Genomic DNA, 20,340 nt, shown 5'->3' on the forward strand with positions numbered 1-20,340 from the left:
ATAACACCTACTGATCTGAAGTAATCTGTTAATGCAGGGGGGCGCAAACTTTTTTCCCTGCGCCCCCCTGCCGGCTGTCCCCTCACTCCCGCGCCCCCCCCAACCCCAACTTACCCGCGCTCCGGTGTAATGCCGTCACGTTGCCACAGCAACGTGACGTCACATGACCTCGCAGCATCATTTTGACGCCGCGTTGCCATGGTGACGCAGGAGGAAGCCGCCGGAGCCACGGTAAGTTAGGTTTGCAGAGGCCCTGCAGCTCCCCCGGCACTTAATTTAAGTGCCTTCGGGAAGCGCGCGGGGCCTCTGTAAACCCCGCGCCCGCCGTCGGTAGTCTTGCGCCCCCCCTGGGGGTCGCGCCCCACAGTTTGCGCACCGCTGTGTTAATGGAACAGATGAATAGTGGAGGTACATTTCATGGTCAACAGCGCCATCTACAAGAATTTATTTGAATGCTTACATTGCAAGAAATATTGCCGACATCGCAGAACAAGCGATTGGACTGTTCTTGGGGTGTGGGTGTGGTGTGTTAGGGAAAGTATATACCCTAGCTTTGTCTGAGTAAGTACACATGCATGTAAGAAAGGGCTGGCGTGTGCACATGCACGGCAGCATATATGCTGTGAGTCCTTATTAGCTGAATAAATCATTGCTTATTTAGAATATCTTATCAAGTTGTGTGTGTGTGTGTGTTTTATTACCTGCTCATGCTTGTTATAGACATATTTACTGCTGCCCATCATTACACAGAGAAATTCGTTCCTGCAAACACAAAACAACCACTTCTAGGGTGTCCTCAGTGATATTTCTTTGTTAGATATTGGCATCTTTTCAGTATTTTATGAATCCACTTCCCTGTGCTGGAGAAAAGATCCGCTCCAGCGATGGATCCAAAATCTTCCATGACAGGGACGCCGCTTCACAGCATATTGGGGGAGGGGGAGGTCTGATAAGGGGTATCTAAGCTCCATCTGGCATTAACTGCCATTCAACTCAATGGTTAACACCGGATCAGGTGCTAATACCCCCTATCCACTGTTTTAATTCAGCATTGTTCATCTCATCTGGATTCATAGGGGGATCTAAAATAGGTCATCTTGATTTTATTTTTTTACCGCCTAGGATAAGATGAACAGCTTTGCCATTTGTTTTTGATATTCGATTAACGGGAGCGGGGGATGAACATAATCATCACGTCTTTCGTTCTCGTTTAAAGATGCGAAGCCAGGTGAGGAAACTGTGGGTTAAACAAAAGAGAAAATCAGATATAAGGTTTATTTGGAGAGGCAGCAGGAAAAGGTAGACTCATGCTTTGGATCACGAGATGGAAACCCTTTTTTTTTTTCCCCTCCCTCCCCTTCATAGGAAAGGACAGCCATGCTTTTCTATCCCGGAAAATGTCCAAATTACAAACATATCTCTGGAGTGATACAGTATCACAGGGAAAGGTAAGAGTCACCGTACAGAGCATAAATACGTTTTTAGCACCGCTTTATAAATACGGCCATTCATGTGCTTATCAGAGAGAGAGTGAGAGAGACCGACCTACCGACCGCATGTACATGTTCCAATCAAGCTATAAACGAATAGCCTAAAGTGTTTTGAGAACCCACCCAAAAGCAGTGACGGGCCTAGTAGCCATCTTGGTTTATCCCAGATAGCCTGTGAATTCAGAGGTCCTTAGAAGACAAGGTTAGGTTTGTTCTGATAAGGGAAACCACCCCCGGGAGTCAGAGCCTGGGGCATTTGGAGTGTCGACCCCATAAAAGCCGTAAAGATCCCAGGTAGCCGAGATCTATGGAGACTCCGTGCAGACCAGGTAACAATCAGGTTTTGATAACAGAGTTCTCTCTGGGAATCATAGCGATCTAATTTATCAATCAAATCAAAAATAGCAGGTATTAGTACCTTTAAAAAATGCACAGATTGCACCTTAAAAATGCTGCAATTAAAATCTTGCTACACCCCCATTAAGAAAAGCAGTTTCCTGAATGTGTTGACAGGGGGGTAATAACTGAGTGTTTAGTATATCAAGAACATAAATCTCAATAGAATAATCCAGCTAAATCCCATGTAATGGACAGCACGGTGGGCCCTCTGCGTGCCGCCATGTTCAGCGTTCTGCGTCTCTCTGCTGTGCGACTGTCACCTCCCGTGATTAGTGCCAGTCACAGGGACCGTTTGGGGACAGCAGGAGGAATGTTGAAAAGAGTGTGAATATTCAGAAACAATACACAGTATCAACAATGTGAACACTTACCTCCCAGTAGGATTGATCACTGAAAAAGTGGATTTCTTTGGGCGACTTCCATAACTGACACTTTAATATAAAACCTGTTTACAAGAAAAGATGTGGTAATTAAGGAGGATATTGCAGTTTACCTTGCCTCTTGCCAAATAACCAAACAAAATCAGTGGTTTTCAGTGTATTAAAAATGTATTATGCATCCTTAAAGTTCTACAGGGAGTGTGTAGTAAGAAAGGAGGGCGAGGGAGTGTGTAGTAAGAAAGGAGGGCGAGGGAGTGTGTAGTAAGAAAGGAGGGCGAGGGAGTGTGTAGTAAGAAAGGAGGGCGAGGGAGTAGGGGGTATGATACCTTCTATTGGACTAAACAAGTAGTTGACATGTTACAAGCTCTCGTAACCTCTCAGGGTCCTTCAGCGGGTATCAGTGAGGTTGTAGAAGCCCGGCTCACTTATGCAATGTGTGTAAAATACTATTGCGGCGGGATCATATTTTTAAATTGACAGAATTAGAACATTACAGTCTAACGCGTAATATTTTTTCTTTTAAATGATTAATTCAAATTAAAAGATATTTTGTTGTGAAGGGTAAAAGATTAGCCTGTAACAACTGTTCTCCTGTAGGTATAAGTCTATTAACAAAAGGAAGAGGTATCTCTCTCCACAGACGGAGTATAGGACACCCTATAGCATGCACTCTCTAGACTGTCTATAGGATGAGAACTTTCCGCTGTGTTAGCGCTGTTGCCCCGAGGGTATTTGCTGTAGTAACTTCTGCTGGTGTGAAGTTGTGGTTGCGATAGTCCCTCCTATATACTGGACAGTCAGAGATGGGGCAGGGGCAATTTCTCTTTAGATGCTCTTCCACTTGGATATGTCTCATGAACTCATTGGGTTTTCAAATATCACCAAGAATCTTTCAACCTCGAAGCTTCCTCCTGACTCCCAGTCCCAAGCCACTGACACTCAACTCTTTAAACACGGATCGGGAGTGGCTCTGTGATAATGTGGCTGACTTTGAAGTGTCTGAACAACACAATTCAAATCCCAATGTCAGCTCCTTGTGACCTTGGGGAAGGCTCTTTATCTCCCTGTACCTTGGGCACCAAAATTAGATTGTGAGCTCTTCAGCGTAGTGACTGTGCCTGTAATATTGTATGTATGATCCCTAATATCATTAAGTAGGGATTACTGTTTAACATGCAATTTTTGGTGCAAACAAAAGACATTGATTACAGGAAAAAAAACGCTATTAGTTTTCATATGATTTCTTTTAATCTACTGCTTTTTATGGTTTTGTACCACTTTTGCAGCCAGCAGACTTTGATATGCAGCCTCAGCAAAACGGAGTCTTACTTCCAATGTCAGCCTGTTTCGTTACACCGTGTGTCCACAAAATCCAGAATGAAAGTATATAGAGCCAGCAACCCATTGAAGGACAGCTGATTGTCCCATTGGAACTTGGTGAACAGATCTTAACTAAAAATCATACTGACCTGTTAAAAGTCCCCCTGCCAGGCTGAGGGTCATCGTCAGACAGAGGCAACCAACACCAACCACAGCTTGATAACTCAGTCTAGGGAAAAGTAGCATTGGACAGGTAAACATATAGGCCCATGTCTACCAAGCAGGGCTGTTCCATAAGACATGTTATTGCCCATTCATGTGAATTTGCTGGAAATTGTCTTTGCGTGTCAGAAGGTGTCTTATAGAATAGCACCTCTTAGTAAATCTGGCCCACAACTTCCAGAGGGTAACCTTGGAAATGTAAGCAATTAAAAGTAACCTACTATTAATTACCTACTTTGACCCTTGAGACGTGGTCTGCCTGGAGGGGCTCAAGGGCTTACAACACTTTGGCCGAAGAGTTAAACTAAAAGACCATTTTATTCAAAAGATATATATATATTTAGGCACTGTACCGTGTATTAGTGTCTTTGGATGTAGCACTGAGCTCTGTCTGTGTTTCATGTTCTGTCTCTGGTTTTAAATATATATTGCCATGCTCAGTAGCACTCCTCTTTGACACTTAGACGCATATATATATATACTAGCTGAGAGACCCGGCGTTGCCCGTGATGTGAACGGTGAATAATTATGTGTTAATGTAGTGTAATAATGTGTAGTGAAATTGTAAAAAGTCATGTAAATGTTATGTAATTTTGTTCCAAAGTGTGTTTGTAAAGCAACAATAGTAGAAAGAACATGTATCTGAGCACAATGGTGGAAAGTGTATGTTACTTGTTACGGTTGTTAGTTAGAAAAATGTAGTTGTTGTAAACCCTTGGTGAAAGATGTGTACTTCAATTGTTGATAGTAGTGTGTGTGTGTGTGTGTGTTGAAGCGTTGTGTAGTGTAGGTGTGTTTAATATGGCGCACCATGCGTAGTGGTGTTTGTGGTGTGGGTGTTAGGTAGGGGTGTGTGGAAGTATTGTTTTGTGTGGCGTATTAGCAGAGGAGTGTTGGGTGTGTGTGTGAGGGCTTGTGTTGTGGCTGAGGGCGTGTGGCGTGGCGGAGGTATTTTGTGTGTGAGCGCGTTGCGTGTGTGAGTGCGTGTGTGTGTGGTTGTGCTGCGTGTGTGGTGCGTGAGGGCGTGGCTGAGGGCGTGTGGTGTGGGTGTGGTTTTTGTAATTGTTTTTGAATAGTGTGTGTATGGGTGTTATGTGTGATTGTTGTTTGTGTGTGTGGGGTGGGTGGTTGAGTGTGTGTGTATGTGTGTGATTGTTGTTTTTGTGTGGTGTGGGTGGATGAGTGACTGTGTGCTGGGTGTGTGATGTTTGTGTGGCTGATCGAGTGTGGTGTGGGTAGTTGAGTGAGTGTGGGGTGGGTGAGTGTGGGGTGGGTGGGTGAGTGTGGGGTGGGTGAGTGTGGGGTGGGTGAGTGTGTTTGCTGTAGTGTTGTGTGTGTGTGTGTGTGTGTGTGGGTGAGTGTTGTGTGTGTATGTGATGAATATTGTTGCATAAAAGGACAATGTGGTGGTAGTGTAGGGGGTGTATTGTTGTAGATGTTTTTGTGTTGTGTTTGCGTTGTACGGAAGGGTGTTGTGGTGTTTGAGGTGCAAGGGGAGGGGGTGCATAGACGTGTAAATTAGCATTAGGTATTTAGGAGGGGTTGTTGTGTACATTGAAACACGGATGTGGCAGCAGGGTGAAGGCGAGATGTGTGGTCCCTGGAGGGGGGTTGTGGCGTGCACCGGGAGGTGGTGTGTTTGCGGTATGGTTGCAGGTTTGTTGGGGGGAGCGGGGGGGGTGTAACTTGAGTGTTTTTAGTGGGGCGTGCAGTATAGAGGAGGGGTTGCTGTGTACCGAGGTTGGGTTCGCGCTCCACGTGCGCGGTTGTGAACGGAGGTAGTGTTGGCGCTCGGTGAGGGAGGTGAAGGGAGGTAGTGTTGGCGCTCGGTGAGGGAGGTGAAGGGAGGTAGTGTTGGCGCTCGGTGAGGGAGGTGAAGGGAGGTAGTGTTGGCGCTCGGTGACGGAGGTGAAGGGAGGTAGTGTTGGCGCTACGTGAAGGGAGGTGAAGGGAGGTAGTGTTGGCGCTCGGTGAGGGAGGTGAAGGGAGGTGAAGGGAGGTAGTGTTGGCGCTCGGTGAGGGAGGTGAAGGGAGGTAGTGTTGGCGCTCGGTGAAGGAGGTGAAGGGAGGTAGTGTTGGCGCTACGTGAAGGGAGGTGAAGGGAGGTAGTGTTGGCGCTCGGTGAGGGAGGTGAAGGGAGGTGAAGGGAGGTAGTGTTGGCGCTCGGTGAGGGAGGTGAAGGGAGGTAGTGTTGGCGCTCGGTGAGGGAGGTGAAGGGAGGTAGTGTTGGCGCTACGTGAAGGGAGGTGAAGGGAGGTAGTGTTGGCGCTCGGTGAGGGAGGTGAAGGGAGGTAGTGTTGGCGCTCGGTGAGGGAGGTGAAGGGAGGTAGTGTTGGCGCTCGGTGAGGGAGGTGAAGGGAGGTAGTGTTGGCGCTCCATGAAGGGAGGTGAAGGGAGGTAGTGTTGGCGCTCTGTGAAGGGAGGTGAAGGGAGGTAGTGTTGGCGCTACGTGAGGGAGGTAAAGGGAGGTAGTGTTGGCGCTCCGTGAAGGGAGGTGAAGGGAGGTAGTGTTGGCGCTCGGTGAGGGAGGTGAAGGGAGGTAGTGTTGGCGCTCGGTGAGGGAGGTGAAGGGAGGTAGTATTGGCGCTCGGTGAGGGAGGTGAAGGGAGGTAGTGTTGGCGCTCGGTGAAGGGAGGTAGTGTTGGCGCTCCATGAAGGGAGGTGAAGGGAGGTAGTGTTGGCGCTCTGTGAGGGAGGTGAAGGGAGGTAATGTTGGCGCTCCGTGAGGGAGGTGAAGGGAGGTAGTGTTGGCGCTCCGTGAGGGAGGTGAAGGGAGGTAGTGTTGGCGCTCGGTGAGGGAGGTGAAGGGAGGTAGTGTTGGCGCTCGGTGAGGGAGGTGAAGGGAGGTAGTGTTGGCGCTCCGTGAAGGGAGGTGAAGGGAGGTAGTGTTGGCGCTCGGTGAAGGGAGGTAGTGTTGGCGCTCGGTGAGGGAGGTGAAGGGAGGTAGTGTTGGCGCTCGGTGAGGTAGGTGAAGGGAGGTAGTGTTGGCGCTCCGTGAGGGAGGTGAAGGGAGGTAGTGTTGGCGCTCCGTGAGGGAGGTGAAGGGAGGTAGTGTTGGCGCTACGTGAAGGGAGGTGAAGGGAGGTAGTGTTGGCGCTCGGTGAGGGAGGTGAAGGGAGGTGAAGGGAGGTAGTGTTGGCGCTCCGTGAGGGAGGTGAAGGGAGGTAGTGTTGGCGCTACCTCAAGGGAGGTGAAGGGAAGTAGTGTTGGCGCTCCGTGAGGGAGGTGAAGGGAGGTAGTGTTGGCGCTACGTGAAGGGAGGTGAAGGGAGGTAGTGTTGGCGCTCCGTGAGAGAGGTGAAGGGAGGTAGTGTTGGCGCTCGGTGAGGGAGGTGAAGGGAGGTAGTGTTGGCGCTCGGTGAGGGAGGTGATGGGAGGTAGTGTTAGCGCTCCGTGAGGGAGGTGAAGGGAGGTAGTGTTGGCGCTCCACGTGCGCGGTTGGGATGCGTGCCCTCTAGGGAGGTAGGTGTTGTGTCGTCCACCGTGCGGTTTGTATTGTTTTCACGGGAGGGTTCTGTGGGTGTGGGGTGTTGGCTACGTGAGTGTTTTGGGTGTATTGAGCGGGATAGAGGAGGTGTTGCGTCGTACGGGATGCTGTGTGTGTTGTTGGGGGGTGGGAGGGGTTGCGGGCTAAGGGAGTGTGTGTTTCGTGGTCCGGAGGGGGGACTGTGTTGTCCGGTGGTGTCGGTGAAAGTGATTATCAGTGGCTGCGGTGGCGTGCTTTCGTGGTGTGCATTGGTGGGGTTGTTAAGAGGTGGTGTGCGTTCCGTGATGGTGCGGTGTGTGGAGGTGAGCGTGCGTTAAACAATATATATATAGGTAATAGTCTGTACCTGATTCCGCAGTTGTTTTGGTGGTATCAGGCGGTGAGGGTTTTGTGGGTTGAGAGGTGAGAGCTGTGAAGCGTTTCCAGGGTTAGGTGCTGTGAAGCGTTACCAAACCTCAGTGAGGGCTGGGAGAGTGTGGCAGTGGGGTTGGTGTGTTGGGCGCAGGCCAATGTGAGGTGTGTGGGGGCGGGTGTGGGGCCAAGGGAGCAATGTCATTGGCCTGAGGCAGTGGTGTGAGGTGTGCGGGGGCGGGTGGTGTGCGGAGGCGGGTGGGCCAAGTGAGCAATGTCATTGGCCTGAGGCAGGTCCAATGCGATTTCCTCTAGGGACACAGGGAGGGACACAGGGAGACACATACAGACATAGCCACATAGACTGTTTGAGAAATATATAGTAGATATATATGTTGTGGTTATTTTGGGGGTTCAATATGAGCTTATAGGGGTCCTGTATGTTTTGCAATTTTTTATCCTATTTGTTATTTATTTTATCTACGTTTTATTTACAAAATTTTCCCATGGTGACTCCTGCTGTTTATTCTCACTGGCTCCACACCAGTTCTAAGCACAGAGCGGTTTATTCTCACTGGCTCCACACGACTTCTAAGCACAGAGCGGTTTATTCTCACTGGCTCCACACCACTTCTAAGCACAGAGCGGTTTATTCTCACTGGCTCCACACCAGCTCTAAGCACAGAGCGGTTTATTCTCACTGGCTCCACACCACTTCTAAGCACAGAGCGGTTTATTCTCACTGGCTCCACACCACTTCTAAGCACAGAGCGGTTTATTCTCACTGGCTCCACACCACTTCTAAGCACAGAGCGGTTTATTCTCACTGGCTCCACACCACTTCTAAGCACAGAGCGGTTTATTCTCACTGGCTCCACACCAGCTCTAAGCACAGAGCGGGTTATTCTCACTGGCTCCACACCAGTTCTAAGCACAGAGCGGGTTATTCTCACTGGCTCCACACCACTTCTAAGCACAGAGCGGGTTATTCTCACTGGCTCCACACCACTTCTAAGCACAGAGCGGTTTATTCTCACTGGCTCCACACCACTTCTAAGCACAGAGCGGTTTATTCCATGCAAAATGTAAAGATTACTTATCAGAGAAACGGTCTTATCCTGAGATTTGATAATAATCTTTAAAGTGCAGTGATTAGAGTTAATTTTAATACAGGGCATAGATAAGCTGAGGCAGAGCACACAGGAAAATGCAAAAAGAACTCATATTTATTGTAGACAAGGTACAAAACGGATTAATCACCCCCGGGCAATAATAACACTTACATTTTGATGCTGTCCAAATCTGCCACCAGGATAACAAGTGCATAGGCCAGGCCTCCAAGCAGCCCAGGTAAGCCAAACGTCGCATTAACTCCGCTGGCGTCGTGTACTGTTAAACGAGCGTTCAATAACCCCTGCAAAATACAGCACGTAGAATGGGGTCATGGTGCCGCCCCACCTACAACCAAAAATAACCAACGGCAGGGACCCCTTTCCAGGGTTAAAACCTTGTTCCCCATTTCCAGCTCGGAGGAAATACGAGAACAAGCATTTTAATGGCATCTACTGCCCTATTCACCGCTGTACTGCTTCAGCACAGGTAGCTCAATCAGTCCCTGCTTCAGCACAGGTGGCTCAACCAGAGGCTTCAGGCGGACAAGCCTGTGGTGGAGGGGCTGAGAGCGCTGCCAACCCGATGGAGTTCCCTTGATCACCCAATTTATGCACAACATCACTTCTTTTATCACATTTATTGGTTGTATTTATCACTGTATATCCCTATTAGATCACATATATAAGTATTTATCATAGCTGTCAAAGATGAACGATAGATTAGATAGATAGAAAAGAGGCGTCTATAGGGGGATATGATCACTATATACAAATATATCCGGGGATGGTACAAGGAGCTTTCAAAATAACTATCCCAAGGGCAGTACAAAAGGACACGGGGTCATCCCTTAAGGTTGGATGAAAGGAGATTTCACCAGCAACAAAGGAAAGGGTTCTTTACAGTAAGGGCAGTTACAATGTGGAATTCATTACCCATGGAGACTGTGATGGCAGATACAATAGATTTGTTCAAAAAAAGGTTGGACATCTTTTTAGAAAGGAAAGGTATACAGGGATATACCAAATAAGTAAACATGGGAAGGATGTTGATCCAGGGATTAATCCGATTGTCAATTCTTGGAGTCAGGAAGGAATTTATTTTTCCCCTTATGAGATATCATTGGATGATGTGTCACTGGGGTTTTTTGTTTGTCTTCCTCTGGATCAATAAGTAAGTATAGATATAGGATAAAGTATCTGTTGTCTAAATTTAGCATAGGTTGAACTTGATGGATGTACGTCTTTTTTGAACCTCATCTACTATGTAACAATATCTACATTACCTGTAGGTACTGAAGTCCAAGGGTGGAGATCAACCCGGCTAAAAATCCTATAATCATTGTAATCCATGGATACTCGACCATGTAAGCGACGAATCCAACCGAAACCCCTCCAGCCAATGTAGCGTTCCGAATGTGCTTCTGTAAATGAGCCAACGGAGATGCAGAAGTTGGTGCATGGAGAAGACCTGTAACATCTGAGCACCCGAGAGGTTATGCTAATAAAGAAACATACAGGACCATATCTACTAAATGACGCTAAGCTGTAATATACGTTACAACACAGTCAGGGGACCGGTGCCTTGGAACTGCTTAGTAAATAAGAGTCTATAATCTGAAACACAACGGGAAAATGTCACTTGGTATTGTCTCCTTGGCTGGATTTCCATCGTTGGACATCCAGATTACAGCAGATATGGAATCCAAGAAAACACCCTGAGAAAAAATGAATAAGGGGCTCACTCACTAACCCGGGGAAGGTTTATACCAGGGGTGGCCAGCTCCGGTCATCAAGGGCCGCCAACAGGTCAGGTTTTAAGGATATCCCTGCTTCAGCACAAGTGGCTCAATCAGAATAACTGAGCAGCCTGTGCTGAAGCAGGGATATCCTTAAAACCAGATCTGTTAGCAGGGATGCCACCTTCTGCTGAACAAAGCAAATTGTATGAGTCGTACCAAGAAGATACGGCTCACACATAGAGATCCCTATAAAGGTGCAGAGCAGACCCAAAGTGTAGTGGAGAAATCACAAGCCCCGACCACATAATAAGGAAATATATCCTGACAGCAAGCGATGGGAACAGCTTCAGAAAAACATGTTTTATATAAAAAAGACAAAAATAGGTTTCAAATGGCAAACAGCAGAGAAACAGATGTCCAAACATACACTAGAAACGACCTCTAGTACAGGGGCGACAGGACGGCTTGGTCGCGATCGCTGGAAGTCACTTCAATTTGATTTTTCCAGCGACCGCAGCATCGCCGGCACTATAAGCGCAGCCTTAGTTTCATTGTAGCACACTTCAAAGTCTCCTTAACAAGACACTGTTACCAGTGAGTTTTGCACCAGGCCATAGAGTGACCATTATTGGAGCAATACACAGATCATCATCAAGACCCCGCACAGGAGAAATGCCCCGTCTGTTCTTTAGACAAATCATTCACTGTAGTCCTATACTAGCGCATATTGCCTATGGACCTAGCCCGGTCATTTCCATTTATAGGGCCATCTATATATTATAGATCTGTATATTTACGTATTCGAGTTGATTGGATCAGGTGGATTACATTGCTCTTTAATAAATTATTTTAGATGTTAATATTTCCTTATTATTATTGAGTTAAAGTCCATGTTTTATACTGTTCAAATTGCAGCATCAATAAGGCCACTACACTTTGGGTCTGCGCTGCACCTTTTATAGGGATCTCTGTGTGTGCGCCTCGCCTCCCTGGTAGCGCACCTTTTATAGGGATCTCTGTGTGTGCGCCTCACCTCCCTGGTAGCGCACCTTTTATAGGGATCTCTGTGTGTGCGCCTCACCTCCCTGGTAGCGCACCTTTTATAGGGATCTCTGTGTGTGCGCCTCACCTCCCTGGTAGCGCACCTTTTATAGGGATCTCTGTGTGTGCGCCTCACCTCCCTGGTAGCGCACAGAATAGTCATTATCAGACACGTACCTAAATATGTAGTTAGAGCGAGGTTAATCTCGCCTCCCTGGTAGCACACAGAATAGTCATTATCAGACACGTACCTAAATATGTAGTTAGAGCGAGGTTAATCTCACCTCCCTGGTAGCACACAGAATAGTCATTATCAGACATATACCTAAATATGTAGTTAGAGCGAGGTTAATCTCGCCTCCCTGGTAGCACACAGAATAGTCATTATCAGACACGTACCTAAATATGTAGTTAGAGCGAGGTTAATCTCACCTCCCTGGTAGCACACAGAATAGTCATTATCAGACACGTACCTAAATATGTAGTTAGAGCGAGGTTAATCTCGCCTCCCTGGTAGCACACAGAATAGTCATTATCAGACACGTACCTAAATATGTAGTTAGAGCGAGGTTAATCTCGCCTCCCTGGTAGCACACAGAATAGTCATTATCAGACACGTACCTAAATATGTAGTTAGAGCGAGGTTAATCTCGCCTCCCTGGTAGCACACAGAATAGTCATTATCAGACACGTACCTAAATATGTAGTTAGAGCGAGGTTAATCTCGCCTCCCTGGTAGCACACAGAATAGTCATTATCAGACACGTACCTAAATATGTAGTTAGAGCGAGGTTAATCTCACCTCCCTGGTAGCACACAGAATAGTCATTATCAGACACGTACCTAAATATGTAGTTAGAGCGAGGTTAATCTCACCTCCCTGGTAGCGCACAGAATAGTCATTATCAGACACGTACCTAAATATGTAGTTAGAGCGAGGTTAATCTCACCTCCCTGGTAGCACACAGAATAGTCATTATCAGACACGTACCTAAATATGTAGTTAGAGCGAGGTTAATCTCACCTCCCTGGTAGCGCACCTTTTATAGGGATCTCTGTGTGTGCGCCTCACCTCCCTGGTAGCGCACAGAATAGTCATTATCAGACACGTACCTAAATATGTAGTTAGAGCGAGGTTAATCTCGCCTCCCTGGTAGCACACAGAATAGTCATTATCAGACACGTACCTAAATATGTAGTTAGAGCGAGGTTAATCTCACCTCCCTGGTAGCACACAGAATAGTCATTATCAGACACGTACCTAAATATGTAGTTAGAGCGAGGTTAATCTCACCTCCCTGGTAGCACACAGAATAGTCATTATCAGACACGTACCTAAATATGTAGTTAGAGCGAGGTTAATCTCACCTCCCTGGTAGCACACAGAATAGTCATTATCAGACACGTACCTAAATATGTAGTTAGAGCGAGGTTAATCTCACCTTCCTGGTAGCGCACAGAATAGTCATTATCAGACACGTACCTAAATATGTAGTTAGAGCGAGGTTAATCTCACCTCCCTGGTAGCACACAGAATAGTCATTATCAGACACGTACCTAAATATGTAGTTAGAGCGAGGTTAATCTCACCTCCCTGGTAGCACACAGAATAGTCATTATCAGACACATACCTAAATATGTAGTTAGAGCGAGGTTAATCTCGCCTCCCTGGTAGCACACAGAATAGTCATTATCAGACACGTACCTAAATATGTAGTTAGAGCGAGGTTAATCTCGCCTCCCTGGTAGCACACAGAATAGTCATTATCAGACACGTACCTAAATATGTAGTTAGAGCGAGGTTAATCTCACCTCCCTGGTAGCACACAGAATAGTCATTATCAGACACATACCTAAATATGTAGTTAGAGCGAGGTTAATCTCGCCTCCCTGGTAGCACACAGAATAGTCATTATCAGACACGTACCTAAATATGTAGTTAGAGCGAGGTTAATCTCGCCTCCCTGGTAGCACACAGAATAGTCATTATCAGACACGTACCTAAATATGTAGTTAGAGCGAGGTTAATCTCGCCTCCCTGGTAGCACACAGAATAGTCATTATCAGACACGTACCTAAATATGTAGTTAGAGCGAGGTTAATCTCGCCTCCCTGGTAGCACACAGAATAGTCATTATCAGACACGTACCTAAATATGTAGTTAGAGCGAGGTTAATCTCACCTCCCTGGTAGCACACAGAATAGTCATTATCAGACACGTACCTAAATATGTAGTTAGAGCGAGGTTAATCTCGCCTCCCTGGTAGCGCACAGAATAGTCATTATCAGACACGTACCTAAATATGTAGTTAGAGCGAGGTTAATCTCACCTCCCTGGTAGCACACAGAATAGTCATTATCAGACACGTACCTAAATATGTAGTTAGAGCGAGGTTAATCTCACCTCCCTGGTAGCGCACCTTTTATAGGGATCTCTGTGTGTGCGCCTCACCTCCCTGGTAGCGCACAGAATAGTCATTATCAGACACGTACCTAAATATGTAGTTAGAGCGAGGTTAATCTCGCCTCCCTGGTAGCACACAGAATAGTCATTATCAGACACGTACCTAAATATGTAGTTAGAGCGAGGTTAATCTCACCTCCCTGGTAGCACACAGAATAGTCATTATCAGACACGTACCTAAATATGTAGTTAGAGCGAGGTTAATCTCACCTCCCTGGTAGCACACAGAATAGTCATTATCAGACACGTACCTAAATATGTAGTTAGAGCGAGGTTAATCTCACCTCCCTGGTAGCGCACCTTTTATAGGGATCTCTGTGTGTGCGCCTCACCTCCCTGGTAGCGCACAGAATAGTCATTATCAGACACGTACCTAAATATGTAGTTAGAGCGAGGTTAATCTCGCCTCCCTGGTAGCACACAGAATAGTCATTATCAGACACGTACCTAAATATGTAGTTAGAGCGAGGTTAATCTCACCTCCCTGGTAGCACACAGAATAGTCATTATCAGACACGTACCTAAATATGTAGTTAGAGCGAGGTTAATCTCACCTCCCTGGTAGCACACAGAATAGTCATTATCAGACACGTACCTAAATATGTAGTTAGAGCGAGGTTAATCTCACCTCCCTGGTAGCACACAGAATAGTCATTATCAGACACGTACCTAAATATGTAGTTAGAGCGAGGTTAATCTCACCTCCCTGGTAGCGCACAGAATAGTCATTATCAGACACGTACCTAAATATGTAGTTAGAGCGAGGTTAATCTCACCTCCCTGGTAGCACACAGAATAGTCATTATCAGACACGTACCTAAATATGTAGTTAGAGCGAGGTTAATCTCACCTCCCTGGTAGCACACAGAATAGTCATTATCAGACACATACCTAAATATGTAGTTAGAGCGAGGTTAATCTCGCCTCCCTGGTAGCACACAGAATAGTCATTATCAGACACGTACCTAAATATGTAGTTAGAGCGAGGTTAATCTCGCCTCCCTGGTAGCACACAGAATAGTCATTATCAGACACGTACCTAAATATGTAGTTAGAGCGAGGTTAATCTCGCCTCCCTGGTAGCACACAGAATAGTCATTATCAGACACATACCTAAATATGTAGTTAGAGCGAGGTTAATCTCGCCTCCCTGGTAGCACACAGAATAGTCATTATCAGACACGTACCTAAATATGTAGTTAGAGCGAGGTTAATCTCGCCTCCCTGGTAGCACACAGAATAGTCATTATCAGACACGTACCTAAATATGTAGTTAGAGCGAGGTTAATCTCACCTCCCTGGTAGCACACAGAATAGTCATTATCAGACACGTACCTAAATATGTAGTTAGAGCGAGGTTAATCTCGCCTCCCTGGTAGCACACAGAATAGTCATTATCAGACACATACCTAAATATGTAGTTAGAGCGAGGTTAATCTCGCCTCCCTGGTAGCACACAGAATAGTCATTATCAGACACGTACCTAAATATGTAGTTAGAGCGAGGTTAATCTCGCCTCCCTGGTAGCACACAGAATAGTCATTATCAGACACGTACCTAAATATGTAGTTAGAGCGAGGTTAATCTCACCTCCCTGGTAGCACACAGAATAGTCATTATCAGACACGTACCTAAATATGTAGTTAGAGCGAGGTTAATCTCGCCTCCCTGGTAGCACACAGAATAGTCATTATCAGACACGTACCTAAATATGTAGTTAGAGCGAGGTTAATCTCGCCTCCCTGGTAGCACACAGAATAGTCATTATCAGACACGTACCTAAATATGTAGTTAGAGCGAGGTTAATCTCACCTCCCTGGTAGCACACAGAATAGTCATTATCAGACACATACCTAAATATGTAGTTAGAGCGAGGTTAATCTCGCCTCCCTGGTAGCACACAGAATAGTCATTATCAGACACGTACCTAAATATGTAGTTAGAGCGAGGTTAATCTCGCCTCCCTGGTAGCACACAGAATAGTCATTATCAGACACGTACCTAAATATGTAGTTAGAGCGAGGTTAATCTCGCCTCCCTGGTAGCACACAGAATAGTCATTATCAGACACGTACCTAAATATGTAGTTAGAGCGAGGTTAATCTCACCTCCCTGGTAGCACACAGAATAGTCATTATCAGACACGTACCTAAATATGTAGTTAGAGCGAGGTTAATCTCGCCTCCCTGGTAGCGCACAGAATAGTCATTATCAGACACGTACCTAAATATGTAGTTAGAGCGAGGTTAATCTCACCTCCCTGGTAGCACACAGAATAGTCATTATCAGACACGTACCTAAATATGTAGTTAGAGCGAGGTTAATCTCACCTCCCTGGTAGCGCACCTTTTATAGGGATCTCTGTGTGTGCGCCTCACCTCCCTGGTAGCGCACAGAATAGTCATTATCAGACACGTACCTAAATATGTAGTTAGAGCGAGGTTAATCTCGCCTCCCTGGTAGCACACAGAATAGTCATTATCAGACACGTACCTAAATATGTAGTTAGAGCGAGGTTAATCTCACCTCCCTGGTAGCACACAGAATAGTCATTATCAGACACGTACCTAAATATGTAGTTAGAGCGAGGTTAATCTCACCTCCCTGGTAGCACACAGAATAGTCATTATCAGACACGTACCTAAATATGTAGTTAGAGCGAGGTTAATCTCACCTCCCTGGTAGCGCACCTTTTATAGGGATCTCTGTGTGTGCGCCTCACCTCCCTGGTAGCGCACAGAATAGTCATTATCAGACACGTACCTAAATATGTAGTTAGAGCGAGGTTAATCTCGCCTCCCTGGTAGCACACAGAATAGTCATTATCAGACACGTACCTAAATATGTAGTTAGAGCGAGGTTAATCTCACCTCCCTGGTAGCACACAGAATAGTCATTATCAGACACGTACCTAAATATGTAGTTAGAGCGAGGTTAATCTCACCTCCCTGGTAGCACACAGAATAGTCATTATCAGACACGTACCTAAATATGTAGTTAGAGCGAGGTTAATCTCACCTCCCTGGTAGCACACAGAATAGTCATTATCAGACACGTACCTAAATATGTAGTTAGAGCGAGGTTAATCTCACCTCCCTGGTAGCGCACAGAATAGTCATTATCAGACACGTACCTAAATATGTAGTTAGAGCGAGGTTAATCTCACCTCCCTGGTAGCACACAGAATAGTCATTATCAGACACGTACCTAAATATGTAGTTAGAGCGAGGTTAATCTCACCTCCCTGGTAGCACACAGAATAGTCATTATCAGACACATACCTAAATATGTAGTTAGAGCGAGGTTAATCTCGCCTCCCTGGTAGCACACAGAATAGTCATTATCAGACACGTACCTAAATATGTAGTTAGAGCGAGGTTAATCTCGCCTCCCTGGTAGCACACAGAATAGTCATTATCAGACACGTACCTAAATATGTAGTTAGAGCGAGGTTAATCTCGCCTCCCTGGTAGCACACAGAATAGTCATTATCAGACACATACCTAAATATGTAGTTAGAGCGAGGTTAATCTCGCCTCCCTGGTAGCACACAGAATAGTCATTATCAGACACGTACCTAAATATGTAGTTAGAGCGAGGTTAATCTCGCCTCCCTGGTAGCACACAGAATAGTCATTATCAGACACGTACCTAAATATGTAGTTAGAGCGAGGTTAATCTCACCTCCCTGGTAGCACACAGAATAGTCATTATCAGACACGTACCTAAATATGTAGTTAGAGCGAGGTTAATCTCGCCTCCCTGGTAGCACACGGAATAGTCATTATCAGACACATACCTAAATATGTAGTTAGAGCGAGGTTAATCTCGCCTCCCTGGTAGCACACAGAATAGTCATTATCAGACACGTACCTAAATATGTAGTTAGAGCGAGGTTAATCTCGCCTCCCTGGTAGCACACAGAATAGTCATTATCAGACACGTACCTAAATATGTAGTTAGAGCGAGGTTAATCTCACCTCCCTGGTAGCACACAGAATAGTCATTATCAGACACGTACCTAAATATGTAGTTAGAGCGAGGTTAATCTCGCCTCCCTGGTAGCACACAGAATAGTCATTATCAGACACGTACCTAAATATGTAGTTAGAGCGAGGTTAATCTCGCCTCCCTGGTAGCACACAGAATAGTCATTATCAGACACGTACCTAAATATGTAGTTAGAGCGAGGTTAATCTCGCCTCCCTGGTAGCACACAGAATAGTCATTATCAGACACGTACCTAAATATGTAGTTAGAGCGAGGTTAATCTCGCCTCCCTGGTAGCACACAGAATAGTCATTATCAGACACGTACCTAAATATGTAGTTAGAGCGAGGTTAATCTCGCCTCCCTGGTAGCACACAGAATAGTCATTATCAGACACGTACCTAAATATGTAGTTAGAGCGAGGTTAATCTCGCCTCCCTGGTAGCACACAGAATAGTCATTATCAGACACGTACCTAAATATGTAGTTAGAGCGAGGTTAATCTCGCCTCCCTGGTAGCACACAGAATAGTCATTATCAGACACGTACCTAAATATGTAGTTAGAGCGAGGTTAATCTCGCCTCCCTGGTAGCACACAGAATAGTCATTATCAGACACGTACCTAAATATGTAGTTAGAGCGAGGTTAATCTCACCTCCCTGGTAGCACACAGAATAGTCATTATCAGACACGTACCTAAATATGTAGTTAGAGCGAGGTTAATCTCACCTCCCTGGTAGCACACAGAATAGTCATTATCAGACACGTACCTAAATATGTAGTTAGAGCGAGGTTAATCTCTCCTCCCTGGTAGCACACAGAATAGTCATTATCAGACACGTACCTAAATATGTAGTTAGAGCGAGGTTAATCTCGCCTCCCTGGTAGCACACAGAATAGTCATTATCAGACACGTACCTAAATATGTAGTTAGAGCGAGGTTAATCTCGCCTCCCTGGTAGCACACAGAATAGTCATTATCAGACACGTACCTAAATATGTAGTTAGAGCGAGGTTAATCTCGCCTCCCTGGTAGCACACAGAATAGTCATTATCAGACACGTACCTAAATATGTAGTTAGAGCGAGGTTAATCTCACCTCCCTGGTAGCACACAGAATAGTCATTATCAGACACGTACCTAAATATGTAGTTAGAGCGAGGTTAATCTCACCTCCCTGGTAGCACACAGAATAGTCATTATCAGACACGTACCTAAATATGTAGTTAGAGCGAGGTTAATCTCACCTCCCTGGTAGCACACAGAATAGTCATTATCAGACACGTACCTAAATATGTAGTTAGAGCGAGGTTAATCTCACCTCCCTGGTAGCACACAGAATAGTCATTATCAGACACGTACCTAAATATGTAGTTAGAGCGAGGTTAATCTCGCCTCCCTGGTAGCACACAGAATAGTCATTATCAGACACGTACCTAAATATGTAGTTAGAGCGAGGTTAATCTCGCCTCCCTGGTAGCACACAGAATAGTCATTATCAGACATATACCTAAATATGTAGTTAGAGCGAGGTTAATCTCACCTCCCTGGTAGCACACAGAATAGTCATTATCAGACATATACCTAAATATGTAGTTAGAGCGAGGTTAATCTCACCTCCCTGGTAGCACACAGAATAGTCATTATCAGACACGTACCTAAATATGTAGTTAGAGCGAGGTTAATCTCGCCTCCCTGGTAGCACACAGAATAGTCATTATCAGACATATACCTAAATATGTAGTTAGAGCGAGGTTAATCTCACCTCCCTGGTAGCACACAGAATAGTCATTATCAGACACGTACCTAAATATGTAGTTAGAGCGAGGTTAATCTCGCCTCCTACTGAAGGCTAACCCAGAGATAACATTTTTACATTTTGCGCTTACCGTCAGCAGCGGCGGGGTTTCCCGGTATCTCCCCCTGCGACTCCAGTCAATATGGCTGCGCCGCGTCAAATGGTGCCGCGTTGCCATGACAATAGGACACTCTCACGACGTCCTGTGGCTTTAAGTTGCCATGACAATGGCACACCTTATGGTGCCGAGGCGTCACAACGTTATGTTGTCATAGCACTCTGTGACGTCATGTAGCGTCCCGTTGTCCTGGCAACGGGTGTCATGTGCCGTTACGTAGCATTCCTGTTGTCAGGACAACGTGCCGCCATCCCTGCTTCAGCACAGGTGGCTTAATCAGTCCATGCTCCAGCACAGGTGACTCAACCAGAGGCAGAGTCTTCGACTGAGCCACCTGTGCAGGGGTATCCCAAAAACCTGACCTGTTGGTGGCCCTTGAAGACTGGAGTTGGCCGCCCCTGCACTAGAGGCCGTTTCTAGTGTATTTTT

The 20,340-nt window shown here is 46.0% G+C and overlaps 1 protein-coding gene across 1 annotated transcript in view; it reads right to left on the reverse strand.

The window, feature by feature from the left end:
- Positions 1-409: 409 nt before the first annotated feature.
- Positions 410-20,340, reverse strand: part of LOC142496791 (RH-like protein) — a 42,940-nt gene continuing 23,009 nt past the window's right edge. The window contains exons 6-10 of the mRNA XM_075603733.1: positions 10,044-10,181; positions 8,932-9,062; positions 3,739-3,818; positions 2,261-2,334; positions 410-1,237 (exon numbers count right to left, since the gene is read on the reverse strand). Coding sequence (XP_075459848.1) covers positions 1,211-1,237; positions 2,261-2,334; positions 3,739-3,818; positions 8,932-9,062; positions 10,044-10,181 — 450 coding nt within the window. The 3' untranslated portion in view covers positions 410-1,210. The remainder of the gene's footprint in view (positions 1,238-2,260; positions 2,335-3,738; positions 3,819-8,931; positions 9,063-10,043; positions 10,182-20,340) is intronic.

Source organism: Ascaphus truei, chromosome 6, assembly GCF_040206685.1.
Source record: "Ascaphus truei isolate aAscTru1 chromosome 6, aAscTru1.hap1, whole genome shotgun sequence".
NCBI lineage: Eukaryota > Metazoa > Chordata > Amphibia > Anura > Ascaphidae > Ascaphus > Ascaphus truei.